The sequence below is a fragment of the Ceratotherium simum genome, chromosome 26 (assembly GCF_057802395.1).
Source record: "Ceratotherium simum simum isolate JZ-2026a chromosome 26, ASM5780239v1, whole genome shotgun sequence".
NCBI lineage: Eukaryota > Metazoa > Chordata > Mammalia > Perissodactyla > Rhinocerotidae > Ceratotherium > Ceratotherium simum.
The window spans coordinates 26,762,816-26,783,032 of NC_141925.1; the positions used below are offsets into that span (position 1 = coordinate 26,762,816).

The 20,217-nt window shown below is 47.4% G+C and overlaps 1 protein-coding gene across 2 annotated transcripts; it reads left to right on the forward strand.

Annotated features, from left to right (window-relative positions):
* Nucleotides 1-3,231: 3,231 nt before the first annotated feature.
* On the forward strand, nt 3,232-15,221 carry KCTD7 (potassium channel tetramerization domain containing 7). Of its 2 annotated transcripts, XM_087417403.1 has the most exons (5): nt 3,232-3,496; nt 5,884-6,053; nt 9,080-9,258; nt 9,718-10,090; nt 10,840-15,221. In XM_087417403.1, the coding sequence occupies exons 1-5, from the start codon at nt 3,353-3,355 to the stop codon at nt 10,928-10,930; spliced, it is 957 nt and encodes a 318-aa protein (XP_087273529.1). In that variant the 5' UTR covers nt 3,232-3,352; the 3' UTR covers nt 10,931-15,221. The 2 variants fall into 2 exon arrangements, with proteins under 2 accessions (XP_087273529.1, XP_087273530.1); XM_087417404.1 differs by having other exon boundaries at nt 3,233-3,496; nt 9,718-15,221.
* The last annotated feature ends 4,996 nt before the right edge of the window (nt 15,222-20,217 follow it).

Here is a 20,217-nt window from a genome sequence, read left to right on the forward strand (position 1 = left end):
GGACAGGGGAGAAAATATAGTCAAGTGATTAGATACCTGAGAGAAAAGGATGGGAGGGCAAGGGACTTTCACTCTTAAGGAAATAGAAAAGAACATAAACCAGGTTTTGGGAGAGAGATGGAAGGATGGAATCTAGTGATCAAAGATGATATATTGGAGTTAAAACTTGGCTGGTAGAAGAGTTCTGGGTACTAGCAAAACTCCTCCACAGAGTATTTGCACTTGGCTGTTTTTTCTTCCTTGCTGCCCATTCTCCCCTCACCTCACTCAGGACCAAGCCTTTTCCTCACCCATTTCTGAAACAAGGATACCTTTGAAGAGTTTTAAAGGGAGGACTGACATGATCTGATATAAAATGTTCAGAGCAGCATGAGACATGAAATAAAGCTCATAGCGGCACTGTTGGTGATAGTACAACACTGGGAAATAATTAAATATTCATCAACAGTGGCATGGAAAATATTCCATTCAAAGTCCAAAAATAGCTAATATTAAACTGCATTGCTCAGGGATGTACACATGGGCAGTTAAGCTAGGCAAACAAGGAAATGACTGTCAGAAAAGTGAGGATAGTGGTGATCTCTGGGAGAAGGGAGGTTGTCTTCATCAGGGAAGAGACCTTGGGGAGCATGGGAGCTGGCAATGTTCTATTTCTTGATTGAGTGGTGGTTACATGGGTAACTCCTTTATAATTATTCTTCAATTTGTATATATATGGTTTTGTACTTTTCTGTATCATATATGCCAACCAAAAAGAAAACATGCGTGAAATGATACACACCATTTTTAGGAGGTGGGGAATGAGATTAGGGAGTATGTGCAGATACAATTGTTTGTAATATTGTATTTCATGAGCTGGGAGGTGAGTACATGGGTTTTCATTTACTATTACTTATAATTGTTTATATGTCTGAAACATTTAAATCAAAATTAAAACTAAAAGAAGGTAATGTGGAAAAGAAGATGGATGCTTTTGTTTCTGTTTTCATTTCCTTTATTGTTGTTCAAGTATTCATTCAATACATTAGAATTGGGAGAGAAAATTCAGGAGTTGAATCAGAACTTTGGAGATCTGTCAGCATTCAAAAGTTCTTTTCTTTGGGGAAGCATGGAAAATAGAATCCAGTTTGCTAACCTCAAGGCTTGATGCCTGGCGGACTATTTGATTGACTCTTGGAGAAGTAATCCCAGAGCTATAACTGCCTGAGTGCTGACAGCAGCCCCCACCTCTGCGTGGGCGTGTACTACCATTCCTCCCTCAAAGCCATCTGACCCCTCCTTGCAGCCCCACGTGAACTGGCCTGGAAGTCATTCCGCTAGGGGGGAGGACAGCTGCTGCCAGCAAACTGCCCCACTTTCCCAGAAAGCCTGCTCCAACCCTTTCCTACTCTCAGCAAATCTTCAGTTCAAGCTGCTGACCGTCTATGTCGCCCCATGTAAACAGAACTAACGGGGAAACTACCTTCTCAAAGGCGACCACCGGCAGAAATGGAAGATGAAAACGCCAATACATTCAGCAACATAGAACTGATTGCACATGCATTTTCTTACCTCCTGAGCCTCTAGGGCTCCCCTCCCATTATCTTCATACAGCCTTGCTTTAAGGTGTTGGAACAAATGTCTCCCTGATAGCCCCTTAGTGCCCTGCTTTTCTCACATGGATTCCTAGGGGAGAGGGCATCTGGCAGAGTGGATCAAGGGAAGGAACCTGGTCCAGGTAACTCCTTGTTGAGTTACTTAATGAACCAACCCAGGATCTACTCAAACTTCTTGTTACCTACGATAATAAAATTCTGTTATTATTTAAAGCACTTTTGGTACGGTTTCTGTTACAGCTGAAACACCCTAATTGTCGTGAGGATGGAAAGAGAGAATTTTGTGATAGATATTGTTGAGAAAGGCTGGAGCAGGTAGTGATAGACAAGAGGCCTCAGGGTACCTTCTTTAGGGCAGTGCTACTCAAAGTGTGGTTCGTGGACCTGCAGCATCAGAATTACCTGGGAGTTTGTTAGGAATGCAAATTCAAGGGCTTCACCTCAGACTGACCAAATCGGATTCTCTGGTGGTGGGACCCATGGGCATCTGTATTTTAACAAGGTCCCCCTCCGGTGATTTTGATGCAACTAAGGTTGGAGAACACACTGACCTAGGAGACTCCTACCGCTGGGAGTGGGATTGGTCCAACAGAGGAAGTGTTGTGCCTCTAGCTCATTGCTGACCTCCCTGAAACTGTTCTAATCCTCTAGGCCTCAGTTTCCTTTTCTGTCACAACAGTGTGAGTATCAAATGAGGAATGGGTATAAAAATGGTTTAAAGAGCTAAAACCTTGATCCCTAGGAGAGGCCCTGCACTGACCCAGCCCCTAGCCAGCTACACAGCAACCAAGGCTGCAGACAGATGCGTTGGATCGGGCTGGACTCCGCCTCGCCAGCCTGGGAGCTTCTTTGGATGGGGCCTGTCTCCATTTGTGTGTCCAGGTACCCAGCGGAGGAACTGGCACGGACAGGGCGGAGAGTCACCATCATTCTTAATTGAACTCAATTACCCCTATTTTGAGTTTTCGTTTTCGGATTCCTGGTTGAGTCAATCGGGAAGGGCTGGAAACCCAGTCCTGGTGGGTTTTTGGCTTAAGGAGGGTCAGCACTCCTCTCTTACGACCTCCGTGACCTCAGCCATCCTCCGCCACATCCTCAGGCGTCTCCCCGCCACCTCCTCAGGCGTCTCCCCGCCACCTCCATTGAGGTGACCTTCCCCCCACCCCCGCGATTTCCCTGGCCCTCCACGCCCAAGGAGGCACAAGACCCGTTGCCCTGGAGACATACGAACGACTAAGTCGCGAGCCTTCCCTCCTCTCAAGTCACTAGGCGTCGACCCCGATGCCGGAGCCACCCTCACAGCCAACGAGGAGGCCAGCTTAGAGACGGCGGCCGCGCGCCCCCGCCCTGCGCGCCGGACGAGCGTTCGCGGGTGGAGAGGGCGCGCCGCTGGCCAGAGAGCCAATCAGAGCAGGGCAGGCAAGCAGGCCCGGCTCCCAGTGGCCACTCAGGTGCAGGCTGAACGCGCCGCCTGCTCTAGGACTGGGCGAGCTTCCTGCCAATCAGGGGCGGGGCAAGCGGGGGCTCGGCCAATAGCGGGAGGCGGCCGGGTCAGGTCGGTGGCCCTGGGGTCCGCGCGGGGGTCCGCGCGCCAGTCGGCTAAGGGAGCGACCGCCCCCCGCCCTGCGCGCACTCGCTCTCGGCCCCTCCGGCCCCGCCTGTCGGCCGCGCCGCGTCATGCCAGGCGCTGCTCGGCGCTAGTGCCCGGGCCGCCGCCCGCCTGCCCGAAGCCGCGCCCACTGCCCAGAGCCAGAGGGATGGTGGTAGTCACGGGGCGGGAGCCAGACAGCCGTCGCCCGGACGGTGCCATGTCCAGCTCCGACGCCGAAGACGACTTTCTGGAGCCCGCCACCCCGACGGCCACGCAGGCGGGGCACGCGCTGCCCCTGTTGCCCCAGGAGGTACCTAGAAGGGTGGGGGGAGTGGGAAGGGGCGCAGAGGGAGACGCAGGTGCGGGGCTCAGCTGACGTTGGGATGTGAGCAGCGCTGGGGTTGGGCATCCGGGATCGGGCTGAGGGCGGCGCCGGAGGAGCTGTGCTCCCCTGCCCACCCACCCCTCCGTAAAACCCACCAGGTGTGTCTCCCCTGCCCCAGGGGCACCTGGCCCCCCACCCTCCTCTTTCCAGTACTCACTGCTTGCAAGGCTGATTTATTCCAATCCCTGTGTTCCACCCTTACCAACCAGAGGAGGGAGGGTAGGCCGTGGGAAGGGGACCTTGGAGCCCCAAGAGGTGATAGTGTCTTCTAGAAAATCCAAGAGGAGGCCTTGGTGGTTGCCCAAACCCAATCTCCAACTGCTCAGAGAGTGGAGTAAGGGGCTGTGCGCAGATAAGAAGCAGGCCAATTAATGGATGTTGTCCACACTCACCTGACAACTCTATGGCTTTCTCTCACTAGCTGCTGTCCTGTGATGCCCGGTGGCTTCTACTGGTCTTAATGTGTATGACACTACCATAGTAACACCTGAAATGACCCTCAAGAGAAGGGAAAAGAGGAGGGAAGGTGGGGCACTGCTGGGCACTGAAGATGGAAACTGGGAGGAAGGGACTAAGGTAGTGCCGGATATGCATGTGTGTGTGGAGTCCTAGGAGAGTGGACAGAGCCCAGAGGAGCAGCACTGGGCTAGAGGAGGCTCTTGGGAAGCAGATAGTGTCCTCTTGGGCTTGGAAGCCCATACCCCCCACATCATGGGACGCTTGAGAAAATGAGCAAAACTCTAGAAGTGCTCTTTGCAGCTGGAAAAAGATTGCTATCAGAGACACAGCGGTGCATTTTTCCTCTCTGCCTCAGTCTTTTCATCTCTAATATGGAGCAGATACTTGCACTGGTATGAGATATCCTTGGAAAAGGTTTAAAGAGCTCCAGAAATGTAAAGTATTATCCCCAAATAATATTTGAGTCCTTGGTATGCACACAGAATAGTTTCAGAGGAGCTATAGAATAAGCAGAAGGCATTCCTGTTCTTTGGGTGCAGAAGAGTAACGGTACATACATGCACAGAATTGGAAACACCTGTCTATTTCATTCATTCGTTCAGTGCATATTTGGGTCTTTACTGTGAGCCAGGCACTGTACTAGGCCCTGGGTAACTTTGATTTAATCTGTTTGTATCCTACATTATTTCACAAAGGATTTGAAAGTTGGGGCAAAGGACTGTCTAGATAAATATACATAGACTTTTCACTGGAGCCAGAGAGATGTCGTAATATTGAAAAGTATGCACTGGGATAAAATTTTAGTTAATCTGGAGGAAGTTTGTGGGAAAATCAGAACTGGCTTTGTTTCTTTCAAAACTACAAGCAGTGAAAGATAGTCAAAGAAAATGGTCCTGAGCATTTTAGGGAGAACCTAGAGCTTCTCGGGGCAAATGTATACCATCGTTCCTTGTCTTGCGCCCTGCCCTTGCCTCCAGAACCCTAGCTGGACTGGGAACTAATCTTCTCACTCTACAGATTAGGAAGGAGAGAAGTGGTAAGGTACAGAAAATGAGGAGTAATGCCTGGAATTATTCAATAAACATCTACGAGCCTTGCTGTGGGTGGCCTCTTGATTGATGAACAGGTTGCTGTCCCTGCCTCAGGAAGCTTGGGGTCTAGTAGGGTGGGCCAACAGAAGAAAATAATTGCCAATGTATTCTGCTAGACACTATCAGAGAGTGTGGCACACAGTGAAGGTCCAATGGAGGGAGTGTTTAGTTAACTCTGTCTTGGAGACAGGCGAGAGACAATAGAGCAGAAATGCTCTCAGAGTAGAGAACCTGGAATGGAAGCTTTTAGAATGCATGGATGCTGCTAACCTATGTGGTGCCTTGGTGTGCGTTAGAAAAAGGGCACACAGCTGGACTAGCAGATCACTCTCATCCAGGTGCCCTTGTGCAGTGAACAACATGCACCACCATATGGGGCAATCGAATTTGCTAGGTGGACAGAGGGAGCGTGGTAAGAGCATTTTGGAAAGAGAAGATAGTGTGAGCAAGGACACCAAAATGGTAAATTCAGGAAGTGGAAGGAGGACAATGAAGGCTTTGAACTCGAGAGCAGAAATAGTAGGATTGGGGTGGAGAGACCTGATTTAAGAGCTGTCAGAGGGAAGATGGAAGGACTTGGCAATTGATGAGTGTGGGGAAAGGGAGGAGAGAAAACAGTGTTCAGCGAGACTCCTGGGTTTTGGCCTCGGGTGCCTGAGTAAATGGAGCGGCGCTACTCAGACCCAAGAATACTGCAGATGGAGCAGCCCCGGCTCTCATTCCCCAATGCCCGGCTGAAAGTGCCCCTTGGTTCCTTTCCAGTTTCCCGAGGTTGTCCCCCTTAACATTGGAGGGGCTCACTTCACCACACGCCTGTCCACCCTGCGGCGCTATGAAGACACCATGCTGGCGGCCATGTTCAGCGGGCGGCATTACATCCCCACCGACGCTGAGGGCCGGTACTTCATTGATCGGGATGGCACGCACTTCGGGTATGTTTCTCCCTCTACCATCAACTTTGTAGTCCTGGCAAGTGAGTGGCCTGGGCTTGGGTATGCGGCTTTGATATCTTCCATAGTACCTAGAAGAGGAGATATCACTGATGGAATTTAATAAATGTGCTTGTTGAATTGGATCAAAATTCTTAGTTTCTTTTCCAGAGGAGACAAGGACAGCCAGAGAAATCCCAGGTGACACACACTGGGTGGAGTGATGAAACTGCTCGTATCATACGCAATTTAAGGCTGGGGAGTTGTCATCTGTGTGAAAGGAATGGATGTGATCACACCTAGAGGCGGGAGTTCCCCAAGAACTCAGAGAGTACCCTCAGATCCAGATTCGGGGCTCGACATTGCTGTTAGGGAGGAAGCATGGTTCCAGAGGTGGTTCCCAGACTTCTTTCAAAAGTTTCAAACAAACAAACAAAAAAGGGTGAGGGAAGGGCCAACATAAGGTTGCCATCCTTTAATTTTGCCAAAAAACGTTTTAAAAAAACCCAACTTTTACTTGTTACTGCCATTTTAACACTAAAACATGGAAAGACACAATCTCCAAAAAAAGATAGCCCTTCCCAAGAAAGGACGTCTGACATTCTTACACGTAAACAATTTAAAGACTAGATTCCCATCTCCTTGTTTGTGAAATGAGAAATAATTATAGCTGCTTCGCAGGCCTGTTATGCAGATTGAATAAAGAGCCTTGATGTTACCCTTGGCCAAGTCCTTTCAGTGCATGTGGCTGGAGCTCTTTGCCCCTTCAGTCTCACTTTGGAGATGACTAGAGAACTAACATGGTCCTTGACCTGGAACAAAATGACCAGGGAGGCAGAAACTCGCCAACCACCATACCTCTGTGCTGGCCTTCAAGTAGGATTGCCCACACTGGGAGAAGGGTCATTTTTATCCTCAGAAAGGAGTCTCTGGTCAAATAATTTGCTTTGAAGCATCTGGATTTCCCCATTGGGCTGTCAGCTGCCTCCAATGCTGAGAAAACAAAGTGTCACATCGCTCTGCAGAGCTATAAAAAGATTTTTGTTTGCAGGCTGTTTGGGGGAGGAAAGTCCTAGCCCCAGCTGGCAGCTCCCACAGGGCTCTTAGCTGGGCCTTGCCCTGAGGTTGTGTTTTTCAGAGCTCTCCAAGGTTTGCTTAAGATCCTAGAGGACTAATTTTGGGAAGGGTTATGGGGAGGGGGAACAGGATTTGGCTCTAGGCTGATGTGCCCATGCCCAGGTGGCTACAGCTGGAGAGTGGCAGAGCCAGGCAAAGATGTGGCAGAAAGCGGGATATCATGGCCTTTATCCTCAGGGCTGGACTCCAGTGGCCTGTGAGTCATCATCAGCAGATGAAGTTGTTGAAAGACTCAAAATAAAATATGGGTTTTGCACATTTGGTGGGGTACGTTTCTCTGCTGGTGTAGCTCATGTACCCCCAGCACCTACCAGGGAGGCTGCTTGGGCCTCCACCTGGGGCGGTTTCTCATTGTGATCAGTGTACAGTGCTTTGGACTAAAGTCTGAACCACTGTGGGTCTGGGCTTGGAGTCAACCATGTCTGCGTCTGAGCCTCTGGCTAGCTGGGCTCCTTGAGCAAGGGTGTTGCTTAACCTCTCTGAGCCCCACTTTTTCCTCATTTATAAAATGGACATAAGATAGCACTTATCCCATAATGTCATTGAAAGTATATACACCATATAAATGGTATAACACATAAATAGTGGCTGACACAGATTAATATTTAGTGAGTATTATATTATGGTCAAAGACTAACTTTTGAGGTAACAGCTTGATCTTGGGGTTTACTCTCATATCCTTACAGAAAAGCCCTTCCCACACCTACCAGTGATAGATCTGATTACCCTTAGGACTAAAGAATCTGAAGAGAGGATTAAAAGAACTGAATTTTTATTTTAAGAAAATGCAGTATGTGATTTTATTCACTCCTAGAACCAATTTATTGGGATGTTAGGGTTAGGCATTTGATCTTCTCCATATAGCTACAGAATAATACCAATGGCAAGGATGTGTAGAAGATGTGGGGCTCTCCTAGGTTACCGGTGGGAATGTAAAATGTTACAAACGCTTCGTTACATGTGCACTTCCCCTATGACTGAACAATTCTACTCCTAATATTTACCCAAGAGAAATTGGTGCATGTGTCCACAAAAAGTCTTATAGTGGAATGTTCATCACAGCGTCACTCATAAGAATCCCAAACTGGAAAAAAACGCAAATGTCCATCAACAGGAGAATGGGTAAATGAGTTAGAGTATATCCATACAGTGGTACACCACTTAGCACTAAAAGCAACAAACTACTGTTACACACAACATAGGGGATGAATCTCAAAACCATGTTGAAAAGGGGAAGCCAGGCACAAAAGAGAACGTATCGTGTAATTCTACTTATATGAATTTCAGGAGGAGGCAAAACTAATCATTGCTGCTAGAAGTAGAAGTTAGAGTGGTTGCCTCTGTAGGGACTGACTGGCAAGAGGCACAAGGAAGCTTTAAGGAGATGGACATGTTCTGTACCTTGATCTAGGTGGTGGTTGTATGGGTATATTCATACATAAAAAAGTAATTAAGCTATACAATTAAGACTTGTACATTTATTAAATCTTATACCTCAATTAAAATACATAAAGAGGCTAGATATCATATCTTTCCATTATTCTTATATATAACCTAATAATAACAATACCTAATATGTTATCTAATAATGATTGTAATTATGATAACGATACTGATAATAACCACTACTAACACTTAGTGAGGGCTTAATCTGTGGCAGGTATTTTCTAAGCACTTTTTATATATTAACTCATTTAATCTTCTCTTAACAGTCGAGTGGTTTTCTTATTTTCTTCCATTTTGCAGATGAGAAAATCAAGGCATGGAGATGTTAAGTTCACTTACCAAGGTTCCGCCACTGGCAGTCTGTGCAGATTCTGTGTTCTAACCACCAGGTAGCACTGCCCACGTCCATTAGCTCCTTCTCACCAACTTCTTTCCTTCCTGCTCAGAGACGTGCTGAATTTCCTGCGCTCCGGGGACCTGCCGCCCCGGGAGCATGTACGGGCTGTGTACAAAGAGGCCCAGTACTATGCCATTGGGCCCCTCCTGGAGCAGCTGGAGAACATGCAGCCACTGAAGGGGGAGAAAGTGCGCCAGGCATTTCTGGGACTCATGCCCTATTACAAAGGTGAGGGGTCAACTGCCCAGGGCAGACGGGGTGTGGGGAAGGAGGTTGCAAGGCTTCTCTCAGGACCTGTGTCTCTACCAGAACAGGTGGGTCCAAGGTTCGTCTGTATTACTCAAAATGAGAGAGAATCCTGCTTCTCTTCCTGCTCTCTCCTCCCAGTCACACTGGCAAGATTCAGGTTAAATAGAGCCCACCTTGCCTGTGACAGTCATCAAATCACATTTCAAAAGGATGGTCCTCATCCCATCCCATTGGTTTCCTTTCGCTGTGGAGAACAATGATCCCTGTTTAAGTTTGTACCCTTCGTAGGTCCACAGAGTCCCTTCCCCAGGAATCTGTCTCTTCCTTCTTGGGTCCTGCCATCACTGGGCCTCTCTTTTTGTGCCCTCCCACTGCGTTGCCCCACCCCCCATCTGCCAACCCCTGTCCCAGTGATGGGTGCTGTGTTCACCCCCGTAGACCATTTGGAGCGGATCGTGGAGATTGCCCGGCTGCGTGCGGTACAGCGGAAGGCCCGCTTTGCCAAGCTCAAGGTCTGTGTCTTCAAGGAGGAAATGCCCATCACCCCCTATGAGTGTCCGCTTCTCAACTCCCTGCGCTTTGAGCGGAGCGAGAGTGATGGGCAGCTCTTTGAGCACCACTGTGAAGTGGATGTGTCTTTCGGGCCCTGGGAGGCTGTGGCTGATGTTTATGACCTGCTGCACTGCCTGGTCACGGACCTCTCAGCCCAGGGCCTCATCGTGGACCACCAGTGCATCGGGGTGTGTGACAAGCACCTCATCAACCACTACTACTGCAAGCGCCCCATCTATGAGTTCAAGATCACATGGTGGTGAGTAGCCCTGGTAGGGAACAGAGTCCCGTCAGAAAGAGTGTCCATTCCCCTTGGTGGCTCTGGGAGTAAGATCCCTGGAAGGGCTGCTGACTGCCCCAGAGCCTGCTGAGGTGAGGACCGAGTCCTGAGGCACAGCTCCAAGTGGATGGAGGTGCAGCTCCCGTCTCCCCAGCTGTACCTCAGGGTCAGGCTCAGGGCTGGTGGCACATGGGGACTTGGTGCCTGCACTCACCTGGCCTTTCCTCCAGGCACGGCAGTCTCTGCCTGAGGCTGATGGGGTCTGGCTCGCTAGGGCTTGACCAGGAAGTCTAGAGAGGTTTTGTCACTTTTTTGACCTTGCAAGAGAGTTTCTACCCTTTTTAGAGCCACATTACCAAACTAATGTAGGCATGATTACTTCCTCAACCCTGTTCAAGTGTCTCTTTCCTGTGCTCAGTGTATAGGTCTGAACATAGAACATGATGGGGGATTTACCCGAGTAGCTACCCTACATCCCTTGGCTGAAGAAGGAACGTCTTCTCTCCCTTTTCCCCCAAGAATAGTCCCACGCTTTGATTTAGGATGTGGAAAGATTCTTTTCCTTCCTAAACATATTCTTCACCACCTTTTGGATATAAAATCATAGTTGCCAAAGCCATGCACCAGGTTGGCCTTAGAAAAGCACAATGTTTACAGCCCTGCCTCAGGGCCTTGGCTTCTCCTACCTTCCACCAACCTTCCTTGCTTGAAGGGTTGTCTTCTCACAGGGCTGGAATGCAAATTTCAGAGGCTCCTTTTGAAGATCCCCTAAGTCAAGCAGGCAAGATGCCTAGACCTTCTGTTATCCTCAAGATGTAACATCCTTTCTAGAAGCTCAGAATACCTCCTTGGCTGCCATTTCATGTGTTAGGATCCAATGTGTGGTGAACCTGCTTGGATGGGAACCCCCTCTTTAACCCCTGTTGCTGTATCCTGCTATCGTTCTCCTTCAGGAGAGTGTCTGTTCTGGAGAAGTAAAGAAAGGGCCGGGTGAGAGGCACAGCTATCCCAGGAGCTGTAGGAAGACAGCGGCAAACCTCCATTATGTTTTACTCCCCACATTTCAGAGAGAAAAAGATCCACAAGGTTCTCCTCCCATGCATTTCCTTCTTGCTCCGTCTGCAACCTGGGGCAGCTAGTTAGAGTATAGACGTGCATCTCCTAAAGGCAGAGCTGTGCAGCACCAGTAATTGGAATGTAGCGTTTCTGTGCTGCATCAGGGGCTTGTCCCTGTAATCACGATTGTACTTGACTGTTCCTGGGGGTTCCTGTAGGAAGATTTTTTTGTATGCAAAAACTGGTGATGACAGCCTCCTTGGTCTCGGTCTTACAAGACCAGCTTGGTGAGGTAGGGCAAGGGGGAGCTGAAGATGTCTGCATCCTTCTGAGGAGAAGGTCAAGCTCTGGGACCTTAGCTGAATTCCTTCACAGGGCAGTGACCTCCTGGCCCTGGTGTGGGAACAGATTCCAGGGCATGGTTTTGCTCTCGGATATTATATTCTTATATGCGTGGAGCAGAGGTGCAGACTGAGATCCAAGAGGAAAGAACAGTCAGTTGTTGAGGTTCCACAATATATGTTCTCTCTATTGTTCTCATCCACAAATGGATCGTCACCTTTTCTGGAGCTGATGTCGCTGCTTGGAGCTTAGCCCAATAGCATGACTCTTGCCTTACTCCAACAGAAAAGTCTTTCGTTTAAGTAGCTCTGATTGGTGTTACTGCCCAATGCAAGTTCATTTTTTGACCGACACTGAGGCAAGCTATTCAGGAGGAAGTCAGTGTGAATAGAGAGCAGATTGTTAATCCTAGTGCTTTCAGTAATCCAGCCTTGGCCCCTTCTCTTTCCCACCCCTGGCACAGAGCTTCACAGTGCTTGGTTATTTAGAGTCCATACATATGGTTCGCTCAAATGCAGGTTTTCTCAAAAACAGGCCCTGAAGACTTGCTTGGAGCTACAGGAACACTGGATAAGGTCGCTGTCCCTGTGCCTTTTGCTGGAGAGACCCCTGTTTGTCTCTCTCCTTACGTTGTCCTCATGGTGATATGCTCTGTGCCATTGTGGGGAGACAAGGCTCGGCGAGTAGACCAGGCAGAGCAGGGGCACTGGCAGCCAGCTTAGAGCTCTTTCTAGATGGAGTAAAACAATTTGGTGGCCCAGTTTGGCTGTTCTCTGAGGAGAAGCCAAGGGCAAGCTGAAAGTGCCTTTGGATGTGGTGGTTTATGGGATGGCCTCCAAATAAAGGTCGTGGCTGAGGAAATTCCCGGTTGGATCCCTTTTTGACTCTAAATGGCCAGGCCTAGAGCATAAGAAGGGTTGGGTCAGGAAGGAGGGCTCCAAAGGACGAATACTTCTCCCTGATGGAAAGGAAGTATGTTTTCGTAGAATTCTTGTGCATGATGTCGATGGGACAAACCAAAGTGCCTGCCTTTGAAGCTTCGATTATGTTTGACTTTGGGCACCTTTTCTCCCAGATGCCATGCTCCCTGGTTGGGAAGGTGAAAGTTTCAGGAGATAGGACTGTATGGTGCAATGCTAGCCGTAACAAAATTCAATGAAAATGAAAAACTTAATGGCAACAAAAAAAGATTGAAACAAAACCACAATGAAACGCATTACGCCATCCCAGGTGGAGGAATTCTTTGGGTAACACTCTAAATAGAAGAAATGGTGGAATCATCACAATCCTCATTCTGCCTCTGGTTAATTCACCAGGCTGTCCAGCGCTTATCATGTGGAAAGCAATCAACTGTGCTCTGAAAGTTTCTATTCTTTCTTCCTGGGGCTTAGGATATTCTGGGAGCCTTGTGCCTCAGGCTGATCAGGTGATATAATCTTCCTGTTGTGGGTTGCTTCTTGGAGGACTAGGAAATTGACATTTACAAGCCACAAAGTGGGGTGGGCCTCAGTGTGTGATCTTGGTCTAAGCTGGATCTTGAAGAGGTAAAGACAAACAACAACAACAAAACAAAAACTACTGATACTGAGCATTTTGATCCCAGTTAGAATTTCAGATATCATCCTTCTGCATACCTTCTGTCCATATTTGATTCTGATGTAAGTAATTAGGCTTTTTTCAGTACTGTTTTGCTGGGGCTCTTTCATGAAGCTGGTGCCTGCCTCATAATCCTTAAAAGCGGGTGGCTTCATTCATCAAAAGCTGGAGTGTTGGGAACTGCGGTGGGAAAGGCACTTTGGAATTCCGGAAGAAACATATATGTATACATATGTTAATTGGGGGAACAGTGGGTTGGCAGGGGTTGGAGGAGGTGGGAACAAAGACTGGGTGTAGGAACAGGCAATTGCCTCTGGAGTGTGGGAGGTCACCTGGGTCCATTGTCTTCCTTCTGTATGGTGTTGGGTTTGTGTACACAATATAACACTTCTGTGTTCGTTGATTACATGTCTGTGAGTGCTTTGGTGCATGGAGCCTCAGTACTGTCACACAGCATTAAAGTCAAGAATTAGAACCTGGGTGCTGTGCCTTTCTTTTTTAGAGACTTACTCTCATCCCTCCTCTGCCTCCCACTTTGCCAGCCAATGTGTCTTGATTTCTGCTTAAAATGTGGTATGTTTTGGCATGCCACACTAAATGAAACAGGCTCTTCCCTGAGACCAGCAGCTGAACTTCTGCCCTGACTTGACGTTAAAGGGGGATGTGCCCCATGAAGGCCCTGCTGCAGTTACTGTAGCCTTGTCTCTGTTCCAGGTAGGAGTGTGCCCACCCAGCCTGGGCAATCAGCTCTACTCTCTCTGTTAAGAGGTCTCCAGGGGAAGAAAATACTACAATTGCATAGTCACTTGTGTGGCTCATAACTGTGTCAGGTAGTTCTAAAGGAAATCCCTCCTGTCATATCACCACTTCTTTCCAAGGGCGAGAAAAGTGGCTCTAAGCTTATGTGAGCCTCAGTGGTTAAGACCCTTCCTTGAGAAAAATGGACATAAGTTGCCCTTTCTCTGAAAGCAGAGTTTGACGTCCTCCTGGCTAATGAGTGTCCTCATCAAGATGCCCCTTGGAGTCACTTCATGGATTAACCCAGAAAGGTGAGTTCTGAAGTGCTTGCTAGCTGTGCCACCCTCCAGCTGCTTCCCTTAAATCTCAGATTATTCTGACTTTTAAACAAAAGCACTGCATCATCTATGCCAAATGTATTCCCTGACCTAATTACTGCTCATACAGTCACATAGTAGTAATACACTAATAATACCTTACAAGTTGAAACTGAAGCTTGTTGGGGTGTAATTTCCCCGAGGGCACATAGCCAGTAAGTGGCAGAGCCAGGATTCAAACCCAGAGCCCTTTTCTGAAATCCTCAGGGGTGTTCAGCAGCAGAGCCCTCCATTCTTGGCAGCTCAGTGTCCCACCCCTAAGGCTCAGGGCTTCACTCTGCCTAACCTGTGAAGATTTGAAAAACAGATACTTTAGAAGGAATATTAGAAAGACTTCCTTAGAGGTGTAGGTCTTAAGTAGCCCCTGAGCATTAAGGAGATAGATGATGTCCCCAATTTACTGCCCTTCTTAATGAGGGATACGTGTCCACTAGGTGGAGAAGGGCCTTGCTTGTGGGGCACTGAGTGGAGGATGACTGAGCGGGTGAGTAATGGCTCCCTGGCTGGACTCTGGGTGTGGTGGGATGGTCCAGGACAGCCCGAGTTAATCAGACTCCTGCAGCCTATAGATCTAATCATGCAGAGATGCTGTGCAGGCTGATCCCGTGGGGAGGTGTGCCCAGGCCATGGCCCTCCTTCAGTGACCGCTGGCATCAAGAGACTAATTGAATGGGAGGCTCTTTAGTTTAGCTCAGGGGACGTTGTGTACCTGGCTTGGGGTTCATGGCCCTTGGACTCTGGGTCTCTACCCTGCCCGGGTGTCCCTTTGTCATCATTTTGAAGATGGGCCCTTAGCTGGCTTTACCTACTTTTCATTTTGATTTAACTTAGAGCATGTTCCTTTAGCTTTTAGTTACTTACCTTTAACTTTCTATCCTTTGTTTCCTTACCATTTTGTTTTTCCTGTAATGTACTTTAGCTTTCTCTATTTTTACACTATTTTAAACTTTATTTCTGACATAACTTTTAAATAAAGCACATGAGGGGCCCGCCCCGTGGCTTAACGGTTAAGTGTGCACGCTCCGCTGCTGGCGGCCTGGGTTCGGATCCTGGGCGCGCACCGACGTACCGCTTGTCAGGCCATGCTGTGACGGCGTCCCACATAAAGTGGAAGAAGATGGCCATGGATGTTAGCCCAGGGCCAGTCTTCCTCAGCAAAAAGAGGAGGATTGGCCTGGATGTTAGCTCAGGGCTGATCTTCCTCACAAAAAAAATAAATAAGTAAATAAAGCACATGTATGAATAGGATGCCAATGAAGTTAGTTCTTGTTCTGAGCAAAGGTAATTATGTGCTTTTTTTTTCTGCTCCATTCATTTCCGTAATGATCTTATTAGCTGTGAACATTAGATACCTCATTTCTCCCCTAGATGAATATCTTCTAAAATCTAAGTAACAAGGAAAAACTGACAGTGTTATTATGAAGGTCATAGATCTGGGTTATCTACTAGATCCAATGGCCCAATTTTACCTCTCCCTCCAAAATGCACCCCCCAACACACATGCACACACAGACACAAAATAGCAGTAAGTGCAGCCTTAGGAACAGGGCAGTTCCATTCCTGGGCTGTTAAGGACTTCTTCCCTCACACACTTGTTCTTCCTGAGGAATGACATGATCAGAGACCCTGGGATTCCACCTCCTCCAACCACCCGACACCAAGTGGAAACAGGACTATTGGGCACTGGAAAAAATCCAACACAGCTGTGGGAAAGACTTTGAATTGAACCATCCAAAAGCACTCCATAAAAGGGGTCTGTAATCAGATTATTATGCATCTTTTCCAGCCTTCTGTAATCTCATAGCAACCTGATTCACCCTTTAACAAACAGTGACTTTTAGAGGATTCTCCTAATGTGTCACAGACCCTGATTTCTTTCCTATGTCATGTGATCTGGCAGATGGCCCAGCTCCGGTAGATCTTTGGAATAGATATATCCATACTTCCCTCAGTTATTACAAAAAAATCAAGAAATAGAGCCCCAAAGCACCACAAAACTTGGAGCTTGACCTCCATTAAAAGAAACTTACAAATTGAGAGTCAAGTTGAAGAGATTTTCTGTATACCTTTGCTATTTTTGTGAAAGGAGTAAGATGATGTCACGAGTAGGCTTAAGTCCCTAGAATGTCTATCAGCCTCCATAAATGCCTTTATTAATGTTTCTCAATATTACATCCTGATCACTAGCTATACTTTAGCTTACTCTGCCCCAGGGGCCCATCTGTGTGCACATGTGGTGGGTGTTTACTGCCCTTATTCTCACCATGTCATCTCTACCCCCCCACTCTGCTCATCACTGTCCTGTCTTTGGCATTTTAAAGCTGGTTGGCCACTTCTGACCATGCCTCATCCAACATTTTACCAGATGTTGCTTTGCCCAGGACTGCCCACTTTTTATTCTCAGGCAGGTAGGTGCTCTCTGCACTGAGGTCCCCAGCTTTCCAGTTTAGCTTTCTCATCTGGCCTGCTAGGATTTGGAGAGCATTTTCAGCCTTCTCTAAGCTCTGTATCTACCTCCACACTGGCAGCAGAGGATGCCTGCAGGACCCCATTGGGCAGACAAGTTAGTTTCACTCTCCCCTATCTCAGGAAGGGAGAATCGAAATACTTTTTCTGGAAACCAAGTTCACCAAGAGCTTCCTAACAAAAATATGAACTTCCCTTATGAGCTGACCACATCACTATTAGCTGAATTGAAGGAGGCATTATTCACTTGGCACTCCCAGAAGTCAAGGCAGAACGTATGTATCTGTTTCCAGACATATTCAAGGAATGTTCCACCCAATTGCCTAATTTTATTCTTCAAAGTGCATCTCTATTTGGAAACTCCCATTGGTCCAGAGAGGCGGAACGTTGAGGAATCCGCTCTGTAGTCACCTGCAGGAATATTCCACCACTTCCATAGGCTGAGCCTTTAGCCCAGAGGATTCCACTAGGGTGGGGTTTATCACTTGACTTTGAACCCCTGTCAGTGCTGTTCCCTGCTGGGGTGGCATCCTGACCAGCACCCGTTTATGGCAGCAGCACCCCTAAGACAGCCTGGATTTGTGGATTGAGATCCAGAGTCAGAATTCCCAGATAGTCTAACAAAGGTATCTGTATTATAACGGACAAGAAAGTGATGTTTCTTAGGTGGAAGGCTTTCCATATACTCAACTGTGCCCCAGGATTTCTGGGTTTATAGGCAGTACTAGCCATTTGTTCATGACCCTCGACTTCCTCACTTGACCATTCTATCTTTTTTAAGAAGTAGGTTCATCTGATCCCTTGCTAAGGACCCAGCATTCCAATAGCTGAAAACTCTACATCTTTTTTCCTATCCTGGTCTTACACCACCAAGACACACTTCAACACTTTAGTAGGAGTCACAAAAAGGCAAGAGCACGGGCAGCCTCTGTCCCTTGTTTCTACATGTTCATGATTGGCTGAGGCGAGCAACCCTTGTGGGTGTGAGAGTTGCAATATAATCAACAGATTCAAGGTCTAGAGGCACCATTTGAAAGAACCCCTTCAGGGATGTCTGTCCACTGCAGCCTGGAGCAGTCAAGGTGAACCTGGGAGCTTGGTCCACACAGTGAGGGTGGGCCATGTTTTTCAAATATTTTGGCTTCAAAGGTGCTCTGTTTTGTATGCAAGACCCCAAGAGGCCAGCGGAGGAGTTCCAGCTCTGGTTGTAGCTGACTGAGAGAAGCCACTGCAAGCTGCAGGTAGGTCCCCATGTGCAGCAGAGGCCCACCAAAACCCAGAGCTTCCCAGAGTGGACACGACAGGGACTGTGTCCTCTAACAACGGCTGGCTAGTGTGCCAGGAGGAAACTGAACTCGGGTGCTCCTTCTCCACCCTGTTGCCATCCATGTACCTTTACATCTCACCCATTCAAAATGGAAAATAACATATAGAGACTTCTTGGGACCTTACATCTGACATATCGATCTGTAGGGTCTCCTTGGGTGATCTTCCCTGAATTGCATTTAGAGTCATTTGTATTAGGAGAAAAAAACCCACAAAGTAATTTGAACAGTTTATATCCTTAATATAAATAACTATTAATTATAGGGTTGGAGTAATGGGAGATTGGCTAATAAAGAGTAGCAATAACCCTAAAGAATACAGGAATAGTAGATATAAGAAGCAACCACTGCCCTTAGGGCTGAGATAAAGGGTACAAGGAAGAGCACTCGCCCCTCCCCCCAGAGCTGATATCCAGACATTTTTGGAGAGGACATGGTCATGGTTCACTGAATGGCAAAGAAGTCACTGGGGTGCTGTGCTGTTGGAATTTGCTGGAAATCCACCCTCTAATGTGCTGGGACAATCTGTTCATGGGAAGGTGACTTGCCAGAGGCACTCCACTAAAAAACCAGGCAAGGGGAGTGCTGGGGAAAACTGCTGGCCTTTCTGTGCTGTTGACTACCATGCACTACAGGAGCTGGGTGCTAGAGAAGTTATATGTGCTGTGAGCAAGCACACCAGAACCAGAAAGGAAAATATCTTTTCTCTTGCAGTGTCTCACCAATATCCTCTACTAATAAAGCTTAATATCATGTGAATTGGCAAAGGAAAAAATATATAAAGGTCCCAACCCAGTTTTTGCAGAGGCAACAGAGGATGAATATGGAACTAAGAGGCAATAACTGGCACGTCATCTATGTGTTAATGACTCCCAAATTTATACTCCTGCCCAGGCCTCTCTCCTCAACCTTGAATTATACACCCAATAACCTCCTAAATATTGATACTTCAATATCTATTAGCCACCTCAGATTTAATACTTCTAAATGGAATTCTTTATTTCCCCTCCCTACCCCAAACATCTTCCTCATGCCATTTTTTCTATCTCAGGAAATGGCGCCACCATCCACCCAGTCAACAAAAGCCTGAGAATCATCTTTGACTCCCCTCCTTACCTCACCTTTGACTTGCAATCCGTCACCAAATACTTGAATCCATCTTCAAGATGTATCTTGAAAACATGCACAAATTCACTTGTCTGAATCACCATCATCTTTCACCCTGCATTACTACAAAGGCCTCTTGGCTTAATTTGGCCCTTGATTGCCCTCTCTAATCTGTTCTCCAGAATAGTCTTCTGAAAGGGTTGATTAGGTCCTGCTATATGCCTACTTAAAACCCTTTGCTTTTAGAATGAAGTTGAGAAGGCTTACCATGTTTGATCTGGCTCCTGCCCACCTCTCCAGCCTCATCAAACCACCCTACTCCTTGTTTCCCATCCTCCACCCTGGCCTTCTTTCAGCTCCTACCTCAAGTTTCTGTGATTGACTTCCCTCTGCCTGGAATGCCCTTCCCACACCCTTCTCACACATGGCTGGCTCATTTTCATATTTTATGTTCCAGCTCGAATGTGACATACTCAGTGACACGTTCTCTAACCATGCCGTCTATAGCATATTCCCATTACTGTCTATCACATTACCCTATTTATTTCCTTTTTTGCATTTTTTACTGATATTATCTTGTTTGTTATGTCTCTATTTCCCTTCACATAAGCTCCCTGAGGGCAGAGATTTTGCCTCTATTGTACACAACTATATCCCAATGCTTAGAACAGTGCCTGGAAAAGAGGTGCTCAGTTAAGATCCGTGAAATGATCTGTCTGGTATATGGACAGGAGACCTCTCAGAGTGTCTTAGTATTACCTTGCACTGTGTTAAAGTCAATGGAAAACTACAACAACCCAGTCCAGGCAGGATAACTGATGGCCCAGACCCTTCCTTCATGAATGAAAGTTTGGGTCACCCCATCAGGTGAAGAGATTAAGTATGATTTAAGGAGATGCATATGGGTGCCAAGTTGACAATGGGTGGAGTTGTGGTGGTTAATTTTATGGTGGTTAATTTTAATTCCTGCGCCACATAATGACATCTCAGTCAACTTGTTGGGGCCACAGTGCCCAGATATTTGGTCAAACATTATTCTAGATGTTTCTGTAAGGATGTTTTGGGGTGAGATTTACATTCAAATTAGTGGACTTTGAGT